Below are 22,722 nucleotides of genomic sequence, written 5' to 3'. Positions count from 1 at the left end.
TCTCGAACACCATGCTAGGGGGGCACTGGGCTCCTGGAGCACGCGGGAGCAGATTGGTTTGGAAGGACTTGGGCTCTGAAGTCCCCCCCCCTCCACCCCCTCCCCCCAGTAGCCCTGGGCCCTGCAGCCCTGTCCTGGGTCAGTGCCCCTAGGTTGCTGACATCACCCAGGCTGGCCAAGGGGGACAGATACTATTGCTTACACACCGGGGCCCTCTTTTCCTCTCTCTGTGGCTGTTCTCCACCGGGTCTCCTGTTTTGTGCCGCCTTTCCCCCTCTCGCTGTGTCCCACCTCCGCGCCTTCGTCCCTGCTGTCCCCCAACCCCTCCAGGATATCCCCTTCCGCTGAGACTGCTTCCCCCCTCTTCCCCTGCTCCTGCCACAGCCCCATAAGGGCGAACACCCCTTTCAAACCCACTTCTGCAGCTTCCTGGCCGGGCAGCCTGCGGCAAGTTACTTAACCTCACCGAGCTTCTCTTTCTTCATCCGTAAATGGCGCCAAGAAGAGTTCTAACTTCAAGACTGACGTGGAGACCGAGTCTGTTAATGTGTAAACGCCACACACATGACAAGCCCTGGAATGGACGTAACGAATTTTATGGCGTGTGCGCCGTGGTGTCGTATACGCTGTTGAAGGGGTCGGGGATACAGCCGTGAACAAACAGACCGAAGCCTCTGCCCTCAGTAAATGTCAGCTCCGATTTATGCGTCTGTTTCCGTGACTGTTCTTTCCACCTGCCCGCAAGGTGGGACAGCGTCCGGTTCCTCCGAGCCTCAGACACCCGGCTCGGGGGCTGGCGTTGTTTGCAAAGTGAAGGCAAGTTCTCTGATTTGGGGATTCCCTTGCCATTCCTGATTTCCCTGGAGAGGTTATGGCACCTGAGGGAGCCCCTCAAGGGCAAGGGACATTGTAGGGTCAGGCAAACAAGTCTGCGAGGCCCTCAGTCTCTCTCTCAAGCTGCCGCCCCTTTAGGGGGCTGCGCACTCTTGCAGGGAGGTCCTTCCTCAACTGGGGGATCCCGGAGCTGGAACAGCTGCGTGTGAGGCAGGCGTGTCGCCGGTGACAGAATCCCAACCCAACTGGCTAAAGCAGTAAAGGAAATCCATTGGTTGAGGGAACCCCTACGTGTAGCAAGGGTTTGGGTGTGGTTGGTGTTTCCGCATCTTTGAGGTCGGCCTTCTTCTGTGTCGGTCTCATTCTCTGTTAGAATCTGCCCAGGTGGTGGCAAGAGTCCCAGGGAAGACTCTCATTGGCCCACTCTAAGCCCCGTGCCCCATTCCTGAAGCAGTCATTGGTGGCCAGCAGAGTGGGATATTCTCATTGGCCAGGCTCAGAGCAGGGGGTGGGGTCATCTCCTTCCAAGCCCTGCAGCCTGACGAGACGGGTGGGGTGGCTTCTGACAAAGAAGCAATGGACAGGCCCCTCCCCAAATGGATGCACGAACGGGCCCTGTCTGGGAGCACGTGGAAGGGCAGAAGGTGTCTTTGGATTCCAGGGGCTGCTAACCAAAAGCTTGGGGTTTGCTCACGGCTACCAGGAAGGGGTGCTTCTGGAGAGAAGGCCAGCATTTCTGCTGTTGTGGGGGTGGGTGCACAATTTTGACTTATATTTGGATTCCTTTCTGGGACCATACGCCTGGAAGGAGAAGGGAAGGGACATCGCCAGGCCCCTGCTCGGTGCCCCGCACTGGGCTAAGCTCTGCATGCTTTGTGACGCCAGAAGCAAGTGTGGGCTTTGGAAAGAAACTCCAGAGAGGTAGGCGAGGAGGAACAGACCGGACGCCTACATCCAAATCCTGGTTCTGCCACTTCCTCACTGTGTGGCCTTAGGCAGATTGCTTGACCTCTCTGTGCTTCAACTTCTTCACCTTAACAATACCCATATTCAAATGGGATCGATAATACCCAATGTTGCTCCTGTCTAGATTAATTAGCTAGATCATGCTATATTAGCAAATTAGCTAAAGTATTTCGAACAGTGCCCGGTGCACTGTAAACTTCCAATAAATGTTAGTCATGGTTTTGGCCCGTCTTGGCTGCTGTAACCAAAACGGCAATTGACTTCTCACAGTTCTGGAAGCCGGGACGTCCAAGATCAGGGTTCCGGCAGATGTGGTGGCTGGAGAGGGCCTGCTCCCTGGTTCACATCTTCTCTCCGTGTCCTCAGATGGTGGAGGCAGGGATCTCTCTGTGGGGTCTCTCATAAAGGCACTCACCCTGTTCGTGGGACTCCACCCTCATGACCTAATTGCTTCCCAAAGGCCCCGCTTTCTAACACCCTCACGTTAGGGATGAGCTTTCCACATATGAACATTGGGCGGGGGCGGGCAGGGGGGACGACACAGACCTTCAGTTCGTAACAGGTCATTATCATCATTACTTCCTTTACTGCGGTTCATTGGAGGAGGGGAGTAGAAAGTGGGATTAATGGTGGAATTCAAGGCATGGCAGCAGGGTTTACCAGGCACCGGTTCTGGGGGCGCGGAGGATGCCCTTCTGGAATCCAAAGTTCAGACCCCCCAGAGGCTGCTCCTTCATTTGCATCCGTGCTTATCTCCTGGGGGGGGGGAGGGTCGTCTTCAGACTTACCTGCTTCATACACCTGTCCCAGGATGCGCATCTTTTGGAAGCGGCTGGTTCCGGCTGCCTGTTGGCATTGCCTTTCTCTCTCCCCCCTCTCCCCACACCCCCGTGTTGAAAGGCCCCAGGCCAGTGAGACCCAGAAATGAGGAGTCAGCATTGTCATGGCAACCAATTTTCATCTGTGGCTTCAGGGCCTCTGGGGGCAGAAGATGAGTCTCGGCCCCTAGGACTGGCCAGCGTGGGCCTTTCTCCGTGACCTGGCTTCTCCCGTGAAGCCTCATCTGGGTGTCTGTGGTCCCCACTCATCTGTCATCTAAGACCTTAGAGCATTGGCAGTTACCATGGAAACAGCTCTTGAGGCAAAACTGCCCACGTGGGCTGAGGAAATATTCCTCAAGAAAATGGGGGATTCCAGACTCCTTGGCGCTCTGAGGGGGCCCCGACTCCCGGAACCTCCGAGGACTGCCACTTCTGGGTGGACCCAGAGCTGGCGGAAGGGTCCTCGCTCAGCTCGCGGGGCCCCTTGCTGGCCTCCTGTCTCCAGTCTTCCCTCTTCCAGCATGGCCCCCATATCAGCGGTGTGGGTTAGAGCTGGGCTCATTTCAAAATGATGGACATCCCTCTGCTCAAAGGCCATCCGTGGCTCCCTATTGCCTCCACGATAAAGTCAGTGCCTTGCAAGGGTCTTTCTCCCAGCCCGGTCTCCAGCCGTCCCACTCTCCACACACGCACTTACCATGCTCGATGAAGCCTGTGTGCCTTCACGCACGGATCTGTCTTCGCGGATGCCTCCTGCCTCCCTGGCGCCCCATAGCGAAGGCTTTGCACTCTCTGAGGCTCGGCCCCAATGCCACCTCCACCGAGAAGTTTCCCCTGATTTCCCCAACCAACTTCCCTTTGCTTTGTACAGATCCAGGGTCACAGTCTCAGCGGCCAACGGGGCCGGGAGGGAGACACAATGACTAGTGTGGGGATCAAGACTATAAAAGGGAGGGGTGGAGACTGCGGAGAAGCCCATCCTGTCTGTGATGCAGTATGACCAGTTCGCTGCAAGCCTGGACTTACGGTGACATCTCAGAGCATCTACCATGCCCCTGCACCCACCTCCCCTACATGACGGCAGAGACTGGGCCATCTGACGCCCACAGCTTCTAGCGGGGAGCGTGGCCCACTAGCAGCCATCTGAATAGATGCTTGAATGCACAGGTCTGTGCTGTTTCCTGAACCCATCGAATGTGCTCCTACCTCAGGGCCTTTGCACTTGCTGTTCCTCCTGCCTTTAATCAGATAGTCACACGTCTCCCTCTTCCTATGTTCTGGTTTCTGCTCCGAGGTCACCTTCTCAGAGATGTCTCCTCTGGGCACTCCACCTAAAATAATGCTCTTCCCCCCCCCCCCCATGCCCTGTTCCTCTTTATATTTTCTCTGTAGCACCTACTACCGTCTGCCACTATAATCATTTGATTTTTTTTCCAGCACTTACAAGATGCTTCCAATGCACCAGGCATGCTTCTAAAACGTTACCAGTGTAAACTCATTTAATCCTTAGAGTCGCCCCGTGCGGGAGGCACTACTCACCAGGGCTGTTTCTCGGCTGAGGACACTGAAGCACAGAGAGGTGTAATGATTCCCCCAAGGTCACACAGCGGGTGGGTGGCAGAGCAGGGACTCAAACCCAGGCAGTCTGGCTCCAGAGGCATTTGCCTTCTTTGGCACCTACTCGTTTATCTGTTTGCTCCCATTCCTCTTCCGAGGATGCCAGCCTCTTGAGGCAAGTGCCGTGTCTCTGTTCCCTGCTATATCCCCAGGACCGAGACCCAGGCCTGGAGCCTAATGGATGTTTGATAAATATTTCTTGGAAGGATGGAGAAAAGGAGACCCAAGGATCAGAGACGTGGAGGGAAGAATCCCTGGCCTCTGGAGCTTTCCATGAGCCCGATGTCAAGGCCATCTTGCCGGAAGTTTCTCAGCCTCCCGGAGGGTTTGAGTCAGCTTGTCTGGGCGAGGCCCCGGCCCACCCTCCCTCGTCCTCCAATAGGGCCTCTGTTCTCTGACCTCTTCCAGGCAAAGGTGCCAAACCGCACTCCTGAAGCCCCAGGCCCATGCTGCGCACACTTCCTCCCGTGACGGGGCCACGGAGGAGAACGTTCCAGGCCGGAGGCAGGAAGTCTCCGAAACAAGGTGGCCTGGGGTGAACGGGGCCGGGGCGGGGCTGTCCTTGGCCAGATGTGCCAGAGCCTCAGCGCCGCGGAGGACGTCAGAAGGCTGGAAAGGGGCCTGGGACCCGAGGCTGCAGCCTGCCGGTGCCTCTGATGTATCCAACGTGCCCCGACTTCTGACCCTAATCCGAGAGGTTCCAGAGAAGGCCGGTGCCCTGCCAGCTTCTCCTTGGACCCTCAAACAGTAGCTCTGCTGAGGGAGCCGCGGGGACGCATTTCCCAGGTCCTTTCCTATGACATTCCCCAGTAATCGTGATTGCGACAGGCACTCCGCCGAGGGTTCCACCGAATGGTCGCGGCCCCTGGATGTAGACGCTAGGGAGGAGAAGCCCGAGGCCCGGGGAGGTGAGGTAACTCATCCCAGGTCACACAGCCTGCAAGTGCTGGAGCTGGGGTTACCGAACCTGATTCCAGGAAGAACCAGAAGAGAAGCCGCATTCTACCCATTGCTCCCTTGGGGTTGGGGGTGGGGCAACCTGGGGAAGGATCATGAAACTTGTTTGAAATTGAGTTTTCTCCGCCAAATGGGAATAAGGGGGAATTGGCATCGGGGGAGATCCCACGAGGGGTTGCCTCTTTTGCTAGGCGCATCCCGTGGGCCGTTTTCCTTCCATTTCACAGCCCGTCGGGCGAGCTCCGCGTTCCAGGAGCACAAACGGGGGGTCAGAGATGCGGAGAAAACGGGGTAGAGCCCGCACAGCCGGGGCCAGCTCCTGGTTACTCTGGGATCGTCTGTGAGGACAGAGCGGGCACAAGAGCTCCGTCTCAGCCGAGGGTTTCAACCAAGTTGAAAAATGCTTCGCGGAGGCCCTCGCAGAGGATGTGGGGAGGGAGAGGGGGCCGAGCTGAGGGCAGGGATCGCAGTGGCCACACTTCGTCATCCGCCCGGGGCGGCGTCTGGTCTGGGAGGGGGAGGCTCAGAGGAACCACTGGCTGCGGCCTGGCTCCCATCCCCTCCGCTGCCTCCAGACACATTCCAGGCTCATCTTCAAGTTCTGTCGGTTTCTGGAAGCCCGGCCCTCTGCTTTGGTTCAGAATCTGCTAAGTGGATTCAGCCCAGCTTTCTCCTCAGCGGGGGACAGGGCTGCTGCTGGTTCTCCCAAGTAAATCTCCATCCGATTTTTCTCTACAAACGTTTGCTGAGCACCCGCTGTGCGTGGGGCACTCTGTGGACCCACATTATTGCTTCTTGACAGGCTCATGGTAACTCTAGGAGGGAGGTCATAATATCAGCCCCATTTTACAGATGGGAACACTGAGTCTTGGAAAGGAGAGAGTTTGTTCATGGTTGCTTAGCTAAGAAGGGCATTTGAACCTGGTGGCTTAGCCACTGGGCAGCTTGGAGCAGGGGAATGAGCCCGAGACAACTTTGTCATAGTTAGTAAGGACCCCAGACCTGCTGACCGGGTGAGGAAGGGGAGGTTTATAAATCAGCCTTCAGCCACTGGGCCAGAAATCTTAGAACTGCAAGGGGTCCCAAGAAATCACTTTATCCAGACTCCGTGATTTTCTCAAAGGAAGATTTTATTATCGCCATTCCATAGGCAACTCAACAACGGCTCAGAGAGGTAAAGCAGTTTGCTCAGGGTCACACAGCGTGGAGCTGGGCCATACTGTCTTTTTTAGTGCCACGAGGCTGGCAGTCGACGGACGCTTGGCCCATTCAACCGTGGCATTTTTAAAAAAAATCTTTCTTAATGCTTATTTATTTTTGAGAGAGACAGAGACAGAATGCGAGTGGGTTAGGGGCAGAGAGAGAGGGAGACACAGAAGCGGAAGCAGGCTCCAGGCTCTGAGCCGTCAGCACAGAGCCCGACGTGAGGATCGAACTCACAAACCGCGAGATCACGACCTGAGCCGAAGTCGGACGCTCCACCGACTGAGCCACCCAGGTGCCCCTCAACCGTGGCATTTTTTAAAGCTGGAAGGGAGCCTTCGACACTGTCAACTCCAACCTCCTTGTTTTACAGACGGGGACACCCAGGCCCCCAGGGGTCAGGGATTTACCTAAGGGCGTTTGTCAAGTAGGCCCTGTAAAGTATAAAGACCTCTGCCTCTCAGTGGCCATGTGACCTTGGGTGAGACTCCACCCCCCGGGCCTCTGCTTCTTCAACTCTAAATTGGCCGTAGTAATGACCCCACCATCGCATGGGGTTCGTGTGAAGGATGTACACGAAGAGCTTCTCAGTGTCCTGACGCATATCGTGCTCAGTAAAATACCGTTATTTGGATGATAATATCTAATAACATTTAACCCTGAGAGCCTCGGAGTCTAGGCTCCGAGCCCCTGCTATGAGCAGGACCCTGAGCACATGCCCTGGGCGACCCCCGTTGGCAGCCGTCTCAGACCACATCCTGAGCAGCTCATGTCATCGCGCCCAGTGCCTTCCGGATAAGCTCGGGGATTGCTTGCGTGAGCGGACACAAGGCTGGCTTTAGGGGATTAGGCGAGTCGGGTGCTGGGCCTCGTAGTCTAGGGGGATATAAGCATGGGGGAATTTGTTTACAGGTCACCTCCAGGGGCTGGGGCCGTGTTTGTGGGAAAAGGCGCAAGCTATCTGCCTGGCGGCTTTGGATGCAAGCTGAGTAGTTGCAAAGACACGCAGTGTTTGTGCGTCAGACCCACTGTTGGGGCCAGAGTGGCTTCTCAGCCTGGAAGGAGAGACGTCCACCCAAACACTCTTGCTAGGGGCCTAGGTGGCTGGGAATGACTGCTGGGTCTGCAATCAGATAGGGGGGCCGGGTTTGCAAGGAAGTGTCCACACTCTACCTGGGCCCCAGGGCCTGCGGCCAAGGCAGGGTCTCATTTGGGGTCGGGATCCATCCTGGGCTCAGTCGTAGCGGAGGCAGGGGCCTTAGGGACTTCGGTAAGGAGCTGGTGCTGCTTCTAAGGAGGGCTCGTAAGCAGAGAGCGTTGCAATGTGGTTTGCGCTTTGAAGAGCTCTCTCTGGCTACCAGGTGGGGAATGAAATCCGAATGGAAACGAGTGGCTGGTTGGGGGCCTGTCACCACCATCTGGGTGGGCAGAAGTGGCGGGCAGGTCTGCGAGCTGTTGATGGACAAAACGGGCAGGATCTGACAGATATGGGGGTAGAGGGTAGGGAGTGTAGTTAGGGTCATAGCCAGAAACCGATGACCGGCTCAAACAGGGAGACAGGACAGCCTGGGCTCGGAGGGCTCAGAAAGGGGTGGACAGTATAGGGGATGTACTCTCTCTCTCTCTCTCTCTCTCTCTCTCTCTCTCTCCAGCAGCCCAGGGCCAGCCCTGCATGGAGACCTTGGTGCCCCAGGCTGGGGGCCAGAGGAGGGGTCTGTACTTCGATCCAGGTGGCACGGCTGTGACCGACTCAGGAGACTCTGCCGGGAGGGAGCCTGACCTCCCTCTCGTCCTGCCCTGTCCCCCCTGTCGGGCTCTCAAAGAGCCTTGTGATGTCATTCCTGTGGGTCCGCCTGTAGGACACAGAGCTGGGGGGAGTGGATCTGGGGACAGACAGAGCACACCCGGGAGGAAGGAGTGGTGTTCTAATGCGGGGGAGGGGAGACCAGGCAGTAGAATGGATATTTGGGGGGGGTCTCCTGCTTCTGTGCACTCGTCTGCTGTTGGAGGTTTCCTGGGGCCTCTGGTCTCTGAGCAAGTGGGTTGTCCGGGTCCAGGGTTATAGGCTCCTGGCTCTTGCCCACGCCTACGGAGCCCTAAGCTCAAACATGGCCCCATCCAAACCACAAGAAAATGGGACAGGCTGTCAGGCGGCCAGCACTTTCTAGCTTCACTGCAGTGACTCAGTGTGAGCTTCCAAGTGTGGGCGTGGGACCAGGGAGGAAATTCTCTCCCAACACCGAGCTAATTCCGTCCGGGGGCTGGCTGCCAGCCCGTGGCTGGAGTATCTGCGGTGCTGGTGGTTTCGAGGTTCCTGAGTCCTCGGAGCTGGGGATCCAGCAACCGAAACCCCTAATGTGTCTCTCACAGCCATCTGCCCGGTCTCTCTGCCCGGAAGGGCGGGGGACTGGTAGGTGGGAGCAACCGGGAACTCTGGCAGCAAAGACCTCAGAACCTGCAGAGGCCGTCTGGGCCAGCAGGAGGTGAGGATAAGGCCGGGGAGGGACATTTGTGGAGGAAGAGTGGCCGAGGCTATGATCTGGGGCAACCAGAAATAGCAGCTTTGGGGGGCAGAGCGTCCTTGGTTCAAATCCTAGGCTAACGCTTAAGGTCTGGGTGAGCCTGGCCTGGCCACTTCACCTCTCTGAGTGAGCCTCCATTGGCAAATCTGTGCAGGGAAGGTACAGAGGGGGGAGCCCTAAGGTGGGTGACGTGCCAGGCAGAGTTCTAGGCCCTGCGGATACACCACACACGAGACAGACGGAGCCCCTCTCTGTGGCTTAGGGAGGGTCACTTGCTCTGTCTGGACCTCAGTTTCCCCGGCCACAAAATGGGATGCCCTCTGGGGGAGAGCTTGGAGAGAGCCAGAGGAGAGGCATCTGCGGCCGCCCATCTGGACCTTGGGAGCAGGCCGTGGGGAGGGCAAGAGCCAGGCCAAACGCAAAGGAAGGAGCTTCCTGTTTCCCTGATGGGCTCCCCCACCCACGGGCCCTGCTACACACACGGACAGGGAGAAAGAGAGGCCGAGGAAGAAGCCAGCAGAGAGAGTCCCCGACAGACAGACGACAGACAGAAAGGGAGCCGAGTCCTTCGCAGATTTGGGGCCCTCGTTTAGCAAAGGGGCCCGCAACAGAGACCCAGACAGGAAGCGAAAGGCACACAGCTGCTGCCCAGATGCCCCTCAGCCCTGCCGTCCCCTGAGCCCACGGGGACACGGGCCAGCGGAGAGCAGCTGGAGAAGGTGGGGCCTCGGACTCATACGGACCGGATTCAAATCCCTGCACTGCCACTAACCAGCTGTGTGGCTTCAGGCAAGCAAGCCCGCCCCCGCCCCCTCTGGCCTCAGATGTCCCCTTGATAAAGCAGGATGGAGGACAGCCACCCTTGCAGAGCGGGACAGGGGGAGGTCCAGGTGGTGCAACCCAGCCTCCCAGCCAGGGCCAGGGAGCGGCAGGCTCCGCACTCCCTCGCAGGATGGATGGATGAGCTCCCATCTCCGGGAGACTTTCCCCATGGCACTGGGGTCGTGACACAGTCCCATTCGGGCCATTGACTGGACACAGAGGGACCCCATAGAAAAATCACAGGGAACCTGGAAACTCGTCTGGCCCCATCTGCAAAATGCATGCCGTGAACCCCGCCAGATAAATCTCGTGGGGGCTCTCGGGAGGTTCCCGGGGAGCAAAGACCAGAGAATTCCAGAATGTTCCTAGGAGGCCAGGTGGTAGACAAGGAAAGAGAGTGGGTTGGGCAGTTCAGCAGGCTCTGAGTTTGAAACCCCGCATGGCACCTGCCTGCTTGGAGCTTCCTCCTCTGTCCAGAATGACTCATTTGACCTGCCTGGCTGACCTACCTGTGGGCACATTACTTACCTTCTCTGGGCCTCAGTTTCCTCATCTGTAATAGTGCTTAGAACAGTGCCTAGCCTGTAGTGAGGGCCATCTGTTTGCTTAATAAAAATTAAGCGAATGACATCCACCTGAGGGTTTTGCTCTCGACGGCAGGAGAAACCCTTTGTGAACTTGAGCCCCGACCTGTCCTGGGCCAGGGCTGGGCTTGCCGAGGAGGTCGGAGGCCTTGGGTGCCACAGAGCCAGCTTAACTGGGCCAGTGCTTCCACTGGCTCAGCCAAGTTCATTCCCAGTCTGAAAAGAGGCTTCGGGGGGGGGGGGGGCACCGAAGTCCCCTGCGCAGGGCCAAGGCTGTCAGGCCGAGTGTGGCTTCATCAGGGATCCAGGCGTGGGCTGAACACCGTTGGAGCATGAGCACCAGGCAGGGATTTGGAGTGTCTGTTTGTTTGCTCTTGGTTTTTCTGGACCTCAGGAGAGGAAAGAGGGCTCACATAATGACACCCCTCCGTCCATTCTCATTTGCATCACTGGCCGCTCAAAGCCCCCCCGCACTTGACCTCCCTTTCTTCCTGGCATTCATTTCTCTATACTTCTCCCTCCCACCCCTGCTCCCACGGGACTATCCTAATCCGTTCAGTGTGTAGCTTGTTATCTGGTGGTGTTCTTGCCAGATGTTTGTTCCCGTTTCGTGTGCGTGCGTGTTTTCGATGCCCTTAAGTGCTCCTATGGTTAGGTGGTTTTAAGATGCTCCGAATGCCAATGCCGTGTGTACTGTGCATGATCTGTCACTTCTAGCAGCTTACGGCATTCCCTGGTCCCCTCTCCCACAGTGGACCTTCAGGGGTCTCCAGCTTCCAGCCGTCAGCAGACGCATGTGTGTGCCTCCTTAGACCCCAGATCCTCGACTGTTTTAGTGCACACAATCTCCCCGAGGTCTCCTGCCCCTGTGGGCCGGCACCTTTGGCTTTTGTTAGAGGATCGACCTCCGGACCTCCGGGGCTGGGAGTGCCTGGGAGTGCCTGGGAATGCACGTGGGCAGGGTGGAGGGATACAAATGCTCGGCCTCCTGGATCACGACCTCCATTGTTCCCAGAGCGCAAGCAAGGGCCAAGGGCACCTTCTGCACCCTTGACTAGCCTCCTCCCCTTCCTGATCCGATTTCTCCACTCCCGTATGGATTTTTTCCCGGAACACTTCCTTAATAAATCACTTTTGCAGGGATCCGCATTGGAGGTTTGCTTCTGGAGAGCCCAAGCCGAGGCATGTCCCCGCAAACGGCACACACGAGTGCCCTGGTGCTTGGTGCCTTCCGGGGCTGGAGGGTGCCCAGGGGTTCACGGGTACCCGCAGGGTGGCCTAAGAGCCTGTGCCCCCATCCTGCCAGCCTGAGGGGTAGCCGTGCCAGCGCTGTATTCTTGCCACAGCCCGGTAGGCACCAAGTCTCATCCAGCCGCGGTTGTCATTTGCAAGTCTTGGAGCATGAACTTGTCACATGCCCATGTTTGGAGGTTTCCCTCCTGTAAATTACCTGTTCGTATGGTTTGAGGTTGTTCTGTTGGGGTTGCTGCCTGTTTGGATTTGAAGGTATTTCTTGTACATTGTACATTTCTTGTACATTTCTCGTACATTGCAGATAGCACTCCCTTGATGGGTGTGGAGATGGTAAACATCTTCCACCACTGGAGGCGGGGCGTGTGTGTGTGCGCGTGTGCCCGAGTAACCCATCGTAAGGATAGGGCCTGGGTCCCAGCACGGGTGAGGCCATGGGGTAGAGAGCTGGGGGTAAGACTCCCCCAAGCCCAGAGTGAGCCATCTGGAGGAACCGTAAATAGCCGTGTTGGGTTATACCAATGATGGCAGCATGTGGGTGTTAGAGATTGAATCGCATCCCCCCAGATTCATACGTCAAATGAATCTAACCCCAAGCCCCCGACACCTCCGAATATGACTGTATTTTCAGGGATATGGCCTGTAAAGAGGCGGTTAGGGTAAAATGAAGCCATCTGGGTGGGCCCTGATCCATCATGACGGGGCTCCTTGTAAGAAGAGATCAGGACACAGGCACACACGGAGGCAAGACCACGTAGGACACGGGGAGAAGACGGCTGTGTAGGAGCCAAGGAGAGCGACCCTCAGAGGAAGCCTGCCAGCATCTTGATCCTGGGCTTACAACCTCCAGAGCCATGAGAAAATCAACGTCTGTTGTTTAAACTGCCCGGCCTGTGGTCCCCGGTGACAGCGATGCGGGCTGACTGATACAGTAGGCGTCAGGCTCCATGTTTCCAAAGTCTCGGGGGAGGACGACACCTCCCCCCTTGCAAGTCGTCTGTGACAACACTTCTAATGGGCTTGGCACCCACCACATAGAAGTGTCCAGTAAATCACGATGTCAGCAGTTAATGCCACACGTGCTTACTGAGCACTTACTGTGCACCAGGCACTGAGCCGGAGACTGGTGAAGGAGGAGTGTCTGTTATCCAGCAGGCTTTTGGGGGGTGCTGGGGGCAGCAGGTGGGACACAGTCAGCATCAGAGGGAGAGGCCTGGGAGCTGGCCAGAGCGCAGATGAAGGGAGCAGTGGGGTCAGAACCGGGTACTGATAGAAAACTGGTGGACGCGGATTACGTCCACCCCTCCCTCCCCAAACAATAACAACAACGACAAGGACAAGAGTGGCCTTATGCGCTACAGGGATGTAAAATGCTTCACGCACATTACTTCGCCTCCCTGTGCCTCAGCGTCCCCATCTGAAAATGGGTGCAATCGTGTCCCGGCCCCGGAAGGCTGTCGTGTAAGAGGTGGGTAAGATGTGTGTGGCCCGCTGTCCAGTCACAGGAAGTGCTTAATGATCCGTGGTGAACTTTCCATGCCCCAGGCAGTGCCCCCAGAGCCCCTGGAACAAACACCGCCTCCTCAAGCCTCACGAGAGCCTGGGGGTAGGTCCTCGGACCAGCCCCATCGCGCTGGGATTGCAATGGGGCCCGGAGGCCTTGGTCCCCGTTCCGGCTGCTGTAACAGAATGCCGGAGACTCTGGGGCTTAAGCAACAGACATCTGTCCTCACAGTTCTGGAGGCTGAGAGGTCCAAGGTCACACCTGAACAACTTGCTTCTCCTCTCTGAGCCTCAATTTCAGGACCTACAAAATGGGGATGATAACACCTGCCCTGCCCACTTCTCAGGACTGCTGGGAAGGTGCGCTAAGGCCATAAAGAGAAACAAAGGCGTCCTTTGCTTCATATGTGTCCCGTAGATGTCCAGGCAGGGATGCTAGGGAGGAGGGGGCCTGGAGGCAGGACACTGTCTCGATGACCTGGAGAGTCTGTCCCAGGGGCCTCAGAACAGCTCAACTCCAGGCCTTATTCTAAATGGGTGTAAGTTCAGGGTCACAGGCTGAATCTGGGAGCCAGCCAGGGGAGTTCATTTGCTCCCTGGGCTTCCTGGGCTCTCTGGGGGAGCCGAGGGCAGAAAGGGGGACAGACTGGCCACAGGCTCACCTGCCTGCCTGGGCTGTGATGAACCATGTGCCCCAGACCTCAACCAGATGTCCTGAAAAGAAGGGCAGGGAGGTAGATCCCTGGAGGGGCTAGGACAAGGGGAACAATGAGTAGGTGTCCTGGGGGGGCAGGAGGAGGGGTGGTGCAGACACGGAGAGATGAGCTCCACTTTCTGGAAAGCAAAGCGGTTAAGAGCAGGGCTCAAAGTCTGAGCAATGTGAGCTGGCCACCCGCTGACTGTGGGACAATAGCCTCACTTCCTCACCCTTACATTGGGAGTGACAGCAGCACCACTTCTGGGGACCTGGGGGGTTGTGTGAGCTGATACAATGAAAGTATTTATACAGCGTTCCGGGCTGTTGCAGGTACCCAGTCAACTATCACTTATCACCGCGGACTAAAACCAATAGAAAGTATAACTAGATGCAGGCATGAAGAGTAACCAAACCAACGTAGAAGCCAGACCAGCTGGGTTAATACGGTTGCTGCCTCTGACCTGCGAATGTGACTCTGAGCTTCCTTGTGGCCACATCGAAAAGGGAAACATGATCAGTTGTAGAACCTGGATGACCTAGAATGAGGAAACAGCCCAGTTCCCCCGGGGGAAACAACGTTGTTCCTTACCTTGAATTCTCCTGGGCATTTCTCACCAAGCAGGGGGCTTCATAAAGGGCACCCGAGGGAGGCAGTGGGCAGTGTCATGGACCAGGATATACACAGCATTGCAGATGTGATTTTCATGTGGAGCCACTTCTAGGGGCCTTGAAGGAAAGGCGAAGGGAAGCCTGGGAAGGTGGCTCCGGGAAGGCAGCTCCATAGGAGGGTCAAGAACATGGGGCGCCTGGGTGGCTCGGTCGGTTGAGCGTCCAACTTCAGCTCAGGTCATGATCTCGCCGTCTGTGAGTTCGAGCCCCGCGTCGGGCTCTGTGCTGACAGCTCGGAGCCAGGAGCCTGCTTCGGATCCTGTGTCTCCCTCTCTCTCTGCCCCTCACCCACTCATGCTCTGTCTCCCTCTCTCAAAAAATAAATAAACATAAAAAAAAAAAAAAAGAATGTAATGAAGGTCTGAACTCTTAGGATTCAGAGCTAAGGCTTAGAGAGCTGGGAGTCGTAAGTGGCAGGACTGGGGACTGCTAATCCCTTGGGGAAACGGGGAGCCCAAGACACTACTCACTTGGGATCCTTGGAGGTCCAACTTCCCAGCTGTGTGGCCTTGGGCAGGTTGCTTCACCTCTCTGAACCTCAGTTTTTGCACCTGTAAGTCAGAGCTACCCTTTCAGGGCTGTAGGGAACATGCCTCGCCAAGCACGTTTCACACATGCTGAGCGTTCAAATAAATGTTGGTTATGCGTATACGCCTATCGTGGATATATAGTTACACACACTTTTTCTCAGAAGCTTCCTGATTGTTTAAGGACTACAAATAGCTAGAATTTTATGGCTCTTTAGAATTTACAGTTGGCCAAGGGTTCATTGTCACTACATGTGACCCTCCCAACAAAATGAGGGGGGCTTTCTTACCCCTATTTGAGAGACGAAGAGAAGCAAAATCTTCGCCTGTGTCTCCCTTGACCCGCCCTTGAACCCAGGACTGGGGAGGCCAGTGGGAGGGACCTATGGGTCCTGCGGCCTTCCAGGCCCCCTTCTACCTTTCCAGGCAAAGGCCATTTTAGGAGAGAGTGGAAGCCTGGGACAGAATAACAACAACAACAACAACAACAACAACAACAGCATAGTGTTTACCCTGTTCTAAGAACTTTACATGTGACGTTGAAACTTCACCACCATCGCATGATTCGGCCCATTTTACAGATAAGACAACCGAGGCGCAGAGCCGATAGCTGACTTGCCCGTGGTCACAGGAAGTTCATGCAGACCCAGGATCGGGGAGCTGGCGGCCTGGCCAGGCCCCAGAGTCTGTGTCCTTGGCTCCTCTGCTGTACGGCCTGGGCTGGCACAGAAACGGGCTCAGGGCAGGAAGGGTGTGTGTCCGGATGGGCCGAGGGCTGACCTGTGATGAAACACTCCCCCAGGAGGACTCAGGGGGAGGGCACACGTCAACAGGGGACACTGATGAACTCAATTCCTAGTAGACTGAGGGGGCGGATGGACAGACAGGCCCAGAGGTTGTCAGCACCACTCTGTGCTGCTTTGGCCCGGCCAACCCCCATCCCTGCCCGGAGACGGTGAGACACGGCCTGTGACCCCGAGCCGCTCCAGCCCAGCCGGAGAGCCAGACATGACGTTATCTGTGTCCAGTGCCTTTCTGGAGACGCGATGCAAAGTGCGGGGTCCCTGCTCCTCTCCACCCTCCTCTTGGGGCTCAGACGCTTCCCCCCGTTGGCAGCGAGGGAGGGGGTGCAGAGACGGCCTGGCACGTTCCCTCATTCTCTGAACTCCTAGCTGTCCTTGAAAACTAAGCTCAGATCCCGCCTGCCCTGAGAAGCACAGGACTGGTGCCCAGGCTGGGGAGCACCCCCTCCAGGCTTCTTCGGGCTTCCTGGCCTTGCCCCAGCTCACCTCTGTCTTGTGCCCTGTGATTGGCCGTGAGCTCCTGTGGGACGGGACCCTGGGGGAAGCCATTTCCTTGTCCCCGGGGCCTGCACAACCCGGCACAGGGAATGTGGACATGGTCATTTCTTCCTCGAGGACACGCTTGGTGGCTGTCATCAGACCGTGATTTCCGGGGCAGCGTGTAGAGATGGTGACCGCCCTGGTTCTGCAGACCTCGTTCAAATTCTGATTCCCCCACCCCCTGCCTGGATGGATGTCTTGGGCGAGCGTTCTCATCTCCCTCAGCCTTGTCGGTGCCCGTCATGGGGCCAAAGCAAGGGCATCCATAGCAAATGCTCAGCACGGTCCCTGGCCTCCATCGTTATCACGAGCACCAGTCACATTCCCCCCAGTTATGGGGGGCGGGGGGAGCCGTATTCGGCCCATCTTCTGTTTGCATTCCAGGGTCACAGGAAGCCCCCCGGGACCCCTCACTGGGCACCTCTGGAATATTCTCCCAGCCTGCAGTATGGCATGACACCCAAGCAGGATGGTGCTTTAATTCTGAATCCCTTGAGCCCAGGGCCCTCAACGGGATTTTCCAAGTGGCTTTTATTTAATGAAAGCTAAAGATGACTTTTCTGCAATGAAATACCACCTCAAACCCATTAAGGACCAGTAATGCGTTTATATGGTGGAAGGTCGGTGTTATTTATAACAAAGCATCGATTGGCAGTCTCACCGGCTGAGCTTCTGGTTTGGTTCCCATTCGTCAGGATGGGGAGAGCCTGGGTGGTGGAAAGTGCATGGGCTCTGGGCTGTCGGAGCCCTGGGTTCCAATCCCACGGTTTACCCCGGGCCCTAACTGAATCACTAATATTTTTTGATCATGTGCCAGCACTGAAGCAACGTGCCGTATTTCTGATGCCTGTAATTTTTACACCCGTTCTGTTTAGTAGTGAGTATTCCCATTCTATTGATGACGAAACTGAGGCTCCGAGAGGAGAAGTCGTGTATCCAAAGCCACATAGCTGGTAGGCGGCCAAAGCTGGGTTTGAACCATGCCCGTGTGACCACCTCCAAGACCTCCCAAACTTGCAAACTCCCCGGACTCTCAGTCTGTTCTTCCTTAGGTTGGGAAAATACCAACAACGTTGTTATGGGAAGTATGGTAGGTGCTCAGTGAATGCATTTGTGTCTGTCTCCTCACCGGGCTGTTGTGACAGCAGGTCTGTGTGTGATCCACGACACCCATAGGGCCCAGGGAATGCCAAGTGAGCAGGACGCTTCTCCCTCTGGGCCTCAGTTTCCCAGATCGCAAACAAGAATCACAACACCTGCCTCAAAGAGCCCCTGCAAAGAGAAACTAAGGGAATCACAGTTCTTGGCACATCGTGGGTGCTCAGGACCGTTCCTTTTCTGTCTTCTGGGTGCCTCGAGTGTTCTGGGTCTGCCCTGGCAGAAGGTTTGCATCGAACCATCCACACGCTCTCCCCTGTGCCTTCCCCACACCCACCCCTGACTCAGAGTCTCATCTGTGGATGTGCTTGGGTGGGGAGGAGGTGGGGGTTGGGATGAAGGGTCCAGCCGTTAATCTGGGTTCACGGGGCTGTGTCGCCTTCCAGCCTCCAACCTCTGCTTTCTCCTCTGTAAACTGGGAGTAATGACAATAGATTGTATCTGTGGCTCTGAGTGCACCCAACCCCTGGCTCTTGGACCTGGATCCAACCACTGCCTCCTCGTCTTTCCTGCAGGTGTTCCTAGCTGTGCCCCGGGACCGATTGGCCAAGGACCCCACTGGAGAGCTTTGGACACCCTAACAGTGAACGGTGAGGGACTTTTGCGGTCTGAACAAATGTCCAGAGGGCACCCGTGGGGGACCCGTGACGAGGTAGGGGCACTGGAGGATGCCAGCACAGCCGTCTCCTGGGTTTTGGAAACATGGCTGGAGCCACGTCCACAGCGTTATCCACCCCTCCTTCATGGCCCTTAGCGTCATTGCAGTTCTGCCATGATTTGAGGAGCTTGATGAATGTTCTCTCCCTCAGTGGACTGTAAGGGGAAGGGGAGGGTCCCCGAGAGGCAGTGACCATGGTTGTCAGGAGGATAGACCCTGAGGCTGGGGTCTGACTCGTGGCCCCGCCTCTTCTCAGCTGTATGACCTTGGGTAAGTGACTTCAGCGCTCTAGACCTCAGTTTTCCCATCTGTAACATGGGCTTTGTTGTGAAGCAAGTAGTTAAGCAGTCAAGATACTACGCCGGCCCGGCTCAGAGTCGGGCAGGACACTGTCGGTCTTGCTGGTGTTGGTCAACCTCTTAGAGCCAGTTCCCCTAACGACTCCTGTCTCTGCTCACAGAGAATGGGGGACAAGGATTACAACACCTCCTTCTCCTACGACGAGGAGTACTCGGATGATTTTGAACCCATCATGGTTTTGGAGGAGTCTTCTCCCCTGGAAGGCAAGGTGACCAGGATCTTCCTGGTGGCGGTCTACAGCATTGTCTGCTTCCTCGGGATCCTGGGCAACGGGCTGGTGATCGTCATCGCCACCTTCAAGATGAAGAAGACGGTGAACACCGTCTGGTTCCTCAACCTGGCCGTGGCGGACTTCCTGTTCAACGTCTTCCTCCCGATCCACATTGCCTACACCGCCATGGACTACCACTGGGTCTTCGGCACGGCCATGTGCAAGATCAGCAACTTCCTGCTCATCCACAACATGTACACCAGCGTCTTCCTGCTGACCGTCATCAGCTTCGACCGCTGCATCTCCGTGCTCCTTCCCGTCTGGTCCCAGAACCACCGCGGCGTGAGGCTGGCCTGCGTGGCCTGCGTGGTTATCTGGGTCCTGGCTTTCTTCCTGAGCTCTCCGTCCCTCGTCTTCCGGGACACGGCCCACGTGCACGGGAAAACGTCCTGCTTTAACAACTTCAGCCTGTCCGCGGCCGGCTCCGCCCCGTGGCTCCCTCGCTCCGGGCTGGACCCCACGGGCCTCAGCCGCCACGTGGTGGTGACGGTCACCCGCTTCCTCTGTGGCTTCCTGGTCCCCGTGCTCATCATCACGGCCTGCTACTTCACCATCGTCTGCAAGCTTCGACGCAACCGCCTGGCCAGGACCAAGAAACCCTTCAAGATCATCGTGACCATCATCACCACCTTCTTCCTCTGCTGGTGTCCCTACCACACGCTCTACCTGCTCGAGCTCCACCACGCCACCGTGCCGGGCTCCGTCTTCAGCCTGGGTTTGCCCCTGGCCACCGCCATTGCCATTGCCAACAGCTGCATGAACCCCATCCTGTACGTCTTCGTGGGCCAGGACTTCAAGAAGTTCAAGGTGGCCCTCTTCTCCCGCCTGGTTAACGCGCTGAGCGAGGACACAGGCCACTCCTCCTACCCCAGCCACAGGAGCTTTACCAAGATGTCATCCATCAACGAGAAGGAGACCAGCATGCTTTGAGCCTCATCCGCGAACCCCCGGTGGACAGGCACTCCGGCCTCGGAGGCCCAGAGCTGTGCCTTCCAAAGACCTCCGCAGAAACCCCCTTCAGCACCCGCCAACGCCTGCTAGAGTTTACCTGGGGCTGGCCAGTGCTTTGAGCTGGGAGTCCAGGGCTCGGAACTCCGTCTGTCGAGGGGCGTGGCTGACCGGGCAGGCCGTGGACCGGCATCCCATGCTTCTTGGGAGACCTGCCTTGGCTGACCCAAAGCAAAAAAGGGAGCATTCTTAAAAGCGCTGCCATGAACCGGGATCAGCATAAGACAGAGGGATTAAGCTACCTATTCCGCGCTCCCCTGGAATCACAAACACGCCACGGGGCGTGTTCCTGGCCTGAGCAGCAGAGGTCAGGGCCAACCCAGTGTGATGCAAACCGCCGCCTCGCCCCACATGCCTGTATCACTGGCCAGCCAGAAATCCTGCCGCCCGCCCGCATCATTTCTCCGGGTGAGGGCAAGTGGAGATGCACAGGTTACCTGGGAGAGGAAGGTGACACAGGCACTCGCGAACTGCCAGGACCACGCACTTGGCTTTCAGATCAGGTGGGAAGACAGAGAACAGGTCCTGAGGAGCCCTGTGGGCTCTGTGAGGGCAGGACATGTGGGGCCTGGGGGAAGGGGTGGAGAGAGAGGAGCAAAGGGCTTTCAGAGGATGCGGCCTGAAGGCACCCGGCCTGGAACCTCCCAGGTGGAGGCCGCTTGGGCCGCTGCTACTTTGGGGGTGGGGGTGGGGGTGGTGTCAGCCCCTCACCCCCGGCCCTGCTCTCACCTTGCACTTGTTGCCTGGGGGCCGGGCCATGGCAACGGCTTCACTCTCAGCTTCTTCCCCATCGTGGGGGTTTTCCCTTCCTTTCCCTATCCACCGCCTCTGGCTGCAGGTGCTCGGATTAAAACACGCGGGGGCAGGGGGCCCGGGAAGGAGGGCACCTTCCCCTGCTCCTCAGCTTTCTCAAAGCCTTGCCAGAATCGGCTTCAGGAAACAAGCTGGGGGCGCCTGGCAGGTTGAAGGGCATGTCCGAGGGCTCGGTCACCGATCGCAGAGCCCGGAGCCTGGCCCCTTGAACCGTGCTCTGGAGATGCGGGCTGTGGGGACGGCAGGCGCGGAGCCCCTCCTGGCGCGGCCATGCTGTCTTTTCCCACCTGGGACTGACGCCTCCCTGTGCCACGGTGTCCTTGTCCCATTTACAGATGGCAAAGCTGAGGCTCAGGGAGGGTGGGGAGTAACTCGCCCACTGACACACAGCCGGCAAGAGGCAGAGTTAAGATGTGAACCCAGCTCTGTCTGGCTCCGGAAGCTCTGTCTTGTTGTTGTTTGTTTTCAATGGCTAATGTATCTATTGAGAATATTCTAGACTATAATGGTAGCCTACATTTATTTAGTGCTCCCTATGCTAAACTTATTCCTCCCAGCAGCCTTGACTTCCAATTATTACTTCCCTTTTACATATGAGGTATCTGAAGCTCAGAGAGGTTAAGTAACTTCCCTGAGGGCGTCCAGCTGGTCCCTGCCAGAGCCAGCATTGGAAACTAGGTCTATCTGACTCAAATAAGGCCGCAGGATCAGGGTTTTGAGAGAGGCTTGGGGTTTTGACCACAAATATTGATTCATCAACAGATTAATATAAACATTTCCTCGGCCTATACATCAGCTTTGCAAATAGTTTTTGAAAATGACCCAACATGGCAGAGAAAATACTCTTGGCCTCCAGTTCCCTCGACATCCATCCACATGCGCCCGCCGTGGTTCCCAGCTCCTGCGCCCCCTGAGGCCTCCGGGAAGGCAGTGGAGAGAGAGAGGATGGGCAGGAGATAGTCGTCGGTGGGCCGGGGACCCTTGGCCTCCCAGTGTCCACACTCTCTCGCAAACGCCATCATCGTGAAGCCAATCCTCCGACAAGATGCAATGAACAGATGTAATGTCTACACGGCGTTGGGCAAGTTCCCGAGGCCCCGGGCTGTTTGGAAATCACACCTCATTAAGAGACAGACTGTTCCTTCCCTTCTTGGGTCATTGTGCTTATGATGAGGCAGCTCTGAAGTGACCCTAAGCCAGGGCGCCCAATGGCTTCAAGAAATCTGAACTTGGACCGGCTGAGAGCAAAAACAGGGAACTTTAAATATTGCCCCGTGCCCCTCGTCATCCCCCCGCCCCCGCCCCAACTTCACAAGTGAAGCAACGAGATGGCATGGGACGTCTTCCAGACCCCAGAGACGGTCACCAGCCACGCAGGCTCTGACCCCCAGGTGATACTTGTTCAGGCGGGTCCCTCACTCCTCCTGGGCCGCGTGACAAGCCAGGAAACCAGCTTGTTGGAAAAGCTGATGAGCGGGAGTAGAATTCAAACCAGCTGTTTTCCTCCTTAGGGTTAGGCCTCTTTCTGGCTGCCCCACCAGTTGTTCCCCATTAAATACTTAAATGCAACAGCGGCATCCTCCTTACAGCTTCTTCAAAGGATCTCACAGATGCAAAGGTCCTGTGGCTCACACAGTGTGCGTGCCTGCGTGACTCCGCAGGCAGCCAACATGCTCTGGGTCTGACTAGGCCTCCTCTTGGGGCCGGGACTCGGCCGATGGGGGGGGGGGGGTCAGCGCTGCTTCCTGGGTGGGGTTGGTGGGCCAAGGGGGTCCGGGAAGCGGGCACAGGGACAGGAGCTGAAGGTGGTATTTGAGAGGGAGGGCTGAGAGAAGCACGGAGGAAATGCAGAACAAAGATAAAGGAAGGGGTCTGGCATTTATTTAGCACCTACTAGGTGTCGGGCTCACAATCTCATCAGACCCTGACAACGGTCCAATGTGAAGAAGACCATCAGAGCCGCCTGGGTGAGCAGGGCGGGAGGCTGGGCTTGCAGACCCCACCTGTCCAGGCTCACGCGGCCGGTAAACGGTGGAGCTGGGCTTTGAACCAGGTCTGCGCCCTGAAATCCCAGCGTCTTGGGCCTACGGGAGGAAAGAGAGAGAGGGAGGGGAAAGGGGACGGAGGAGGGGGGTAAG

General features: G+C 56.9%; 1 protein-coding gene across 4 annotated transcripts in view; it reads left to right on the top strand.

The window, feature by feature from the left end:
• CMKLR1 (chemerin chemokine-like receptor 1) overlaps positions 1-22,155 on the top strand; it is a 48,591-nt gene extending 26,436 nt beyond the window's left edge. For all 4 annotated transcript variants that reach the window (XM_042910196.1, XM_042910195.1, XM_042910198.1 and 1 more), the window contains 2 exons: positions 17,990-18,064; positions 18,593-22,155. In XM_042910196.1, the coding sequence (XP_042766130.1) occupies positions 18,596-19,693 (1,098 nt within the window). In that variant the 5' untranslated portion in view covers positions 17,990-18,064; positions 18,593-18,595 and the 3' untranslated portion in view covers positions 19,694-22,155. The remainder of the gene's footprint in view (positions 1-17,989; positions 18,065-18,592) is intronic.
• Positions 22,156-22,722: the final 567 nt, after the last annotated feature.

The sequence above is a fragment of the Panthera leo genome, chromosome D3, assembly GCF_018350215.1.
Source record: "Panthera leo isolate Ple1 chromosome D3, P.leo_Ple1_pat1.1, whole genome shotgun sequence".
NCBI lineage: Eukaryota > Metazoa > Chordata > Mammalia > Carnivora > Felidae > Panthera > Panthera leo.
The sequence above is the reverse complement of the archived record's forward strand: the minus strand, read 5'-3'. Positions and strand labels throughout refer to the sequence as shown.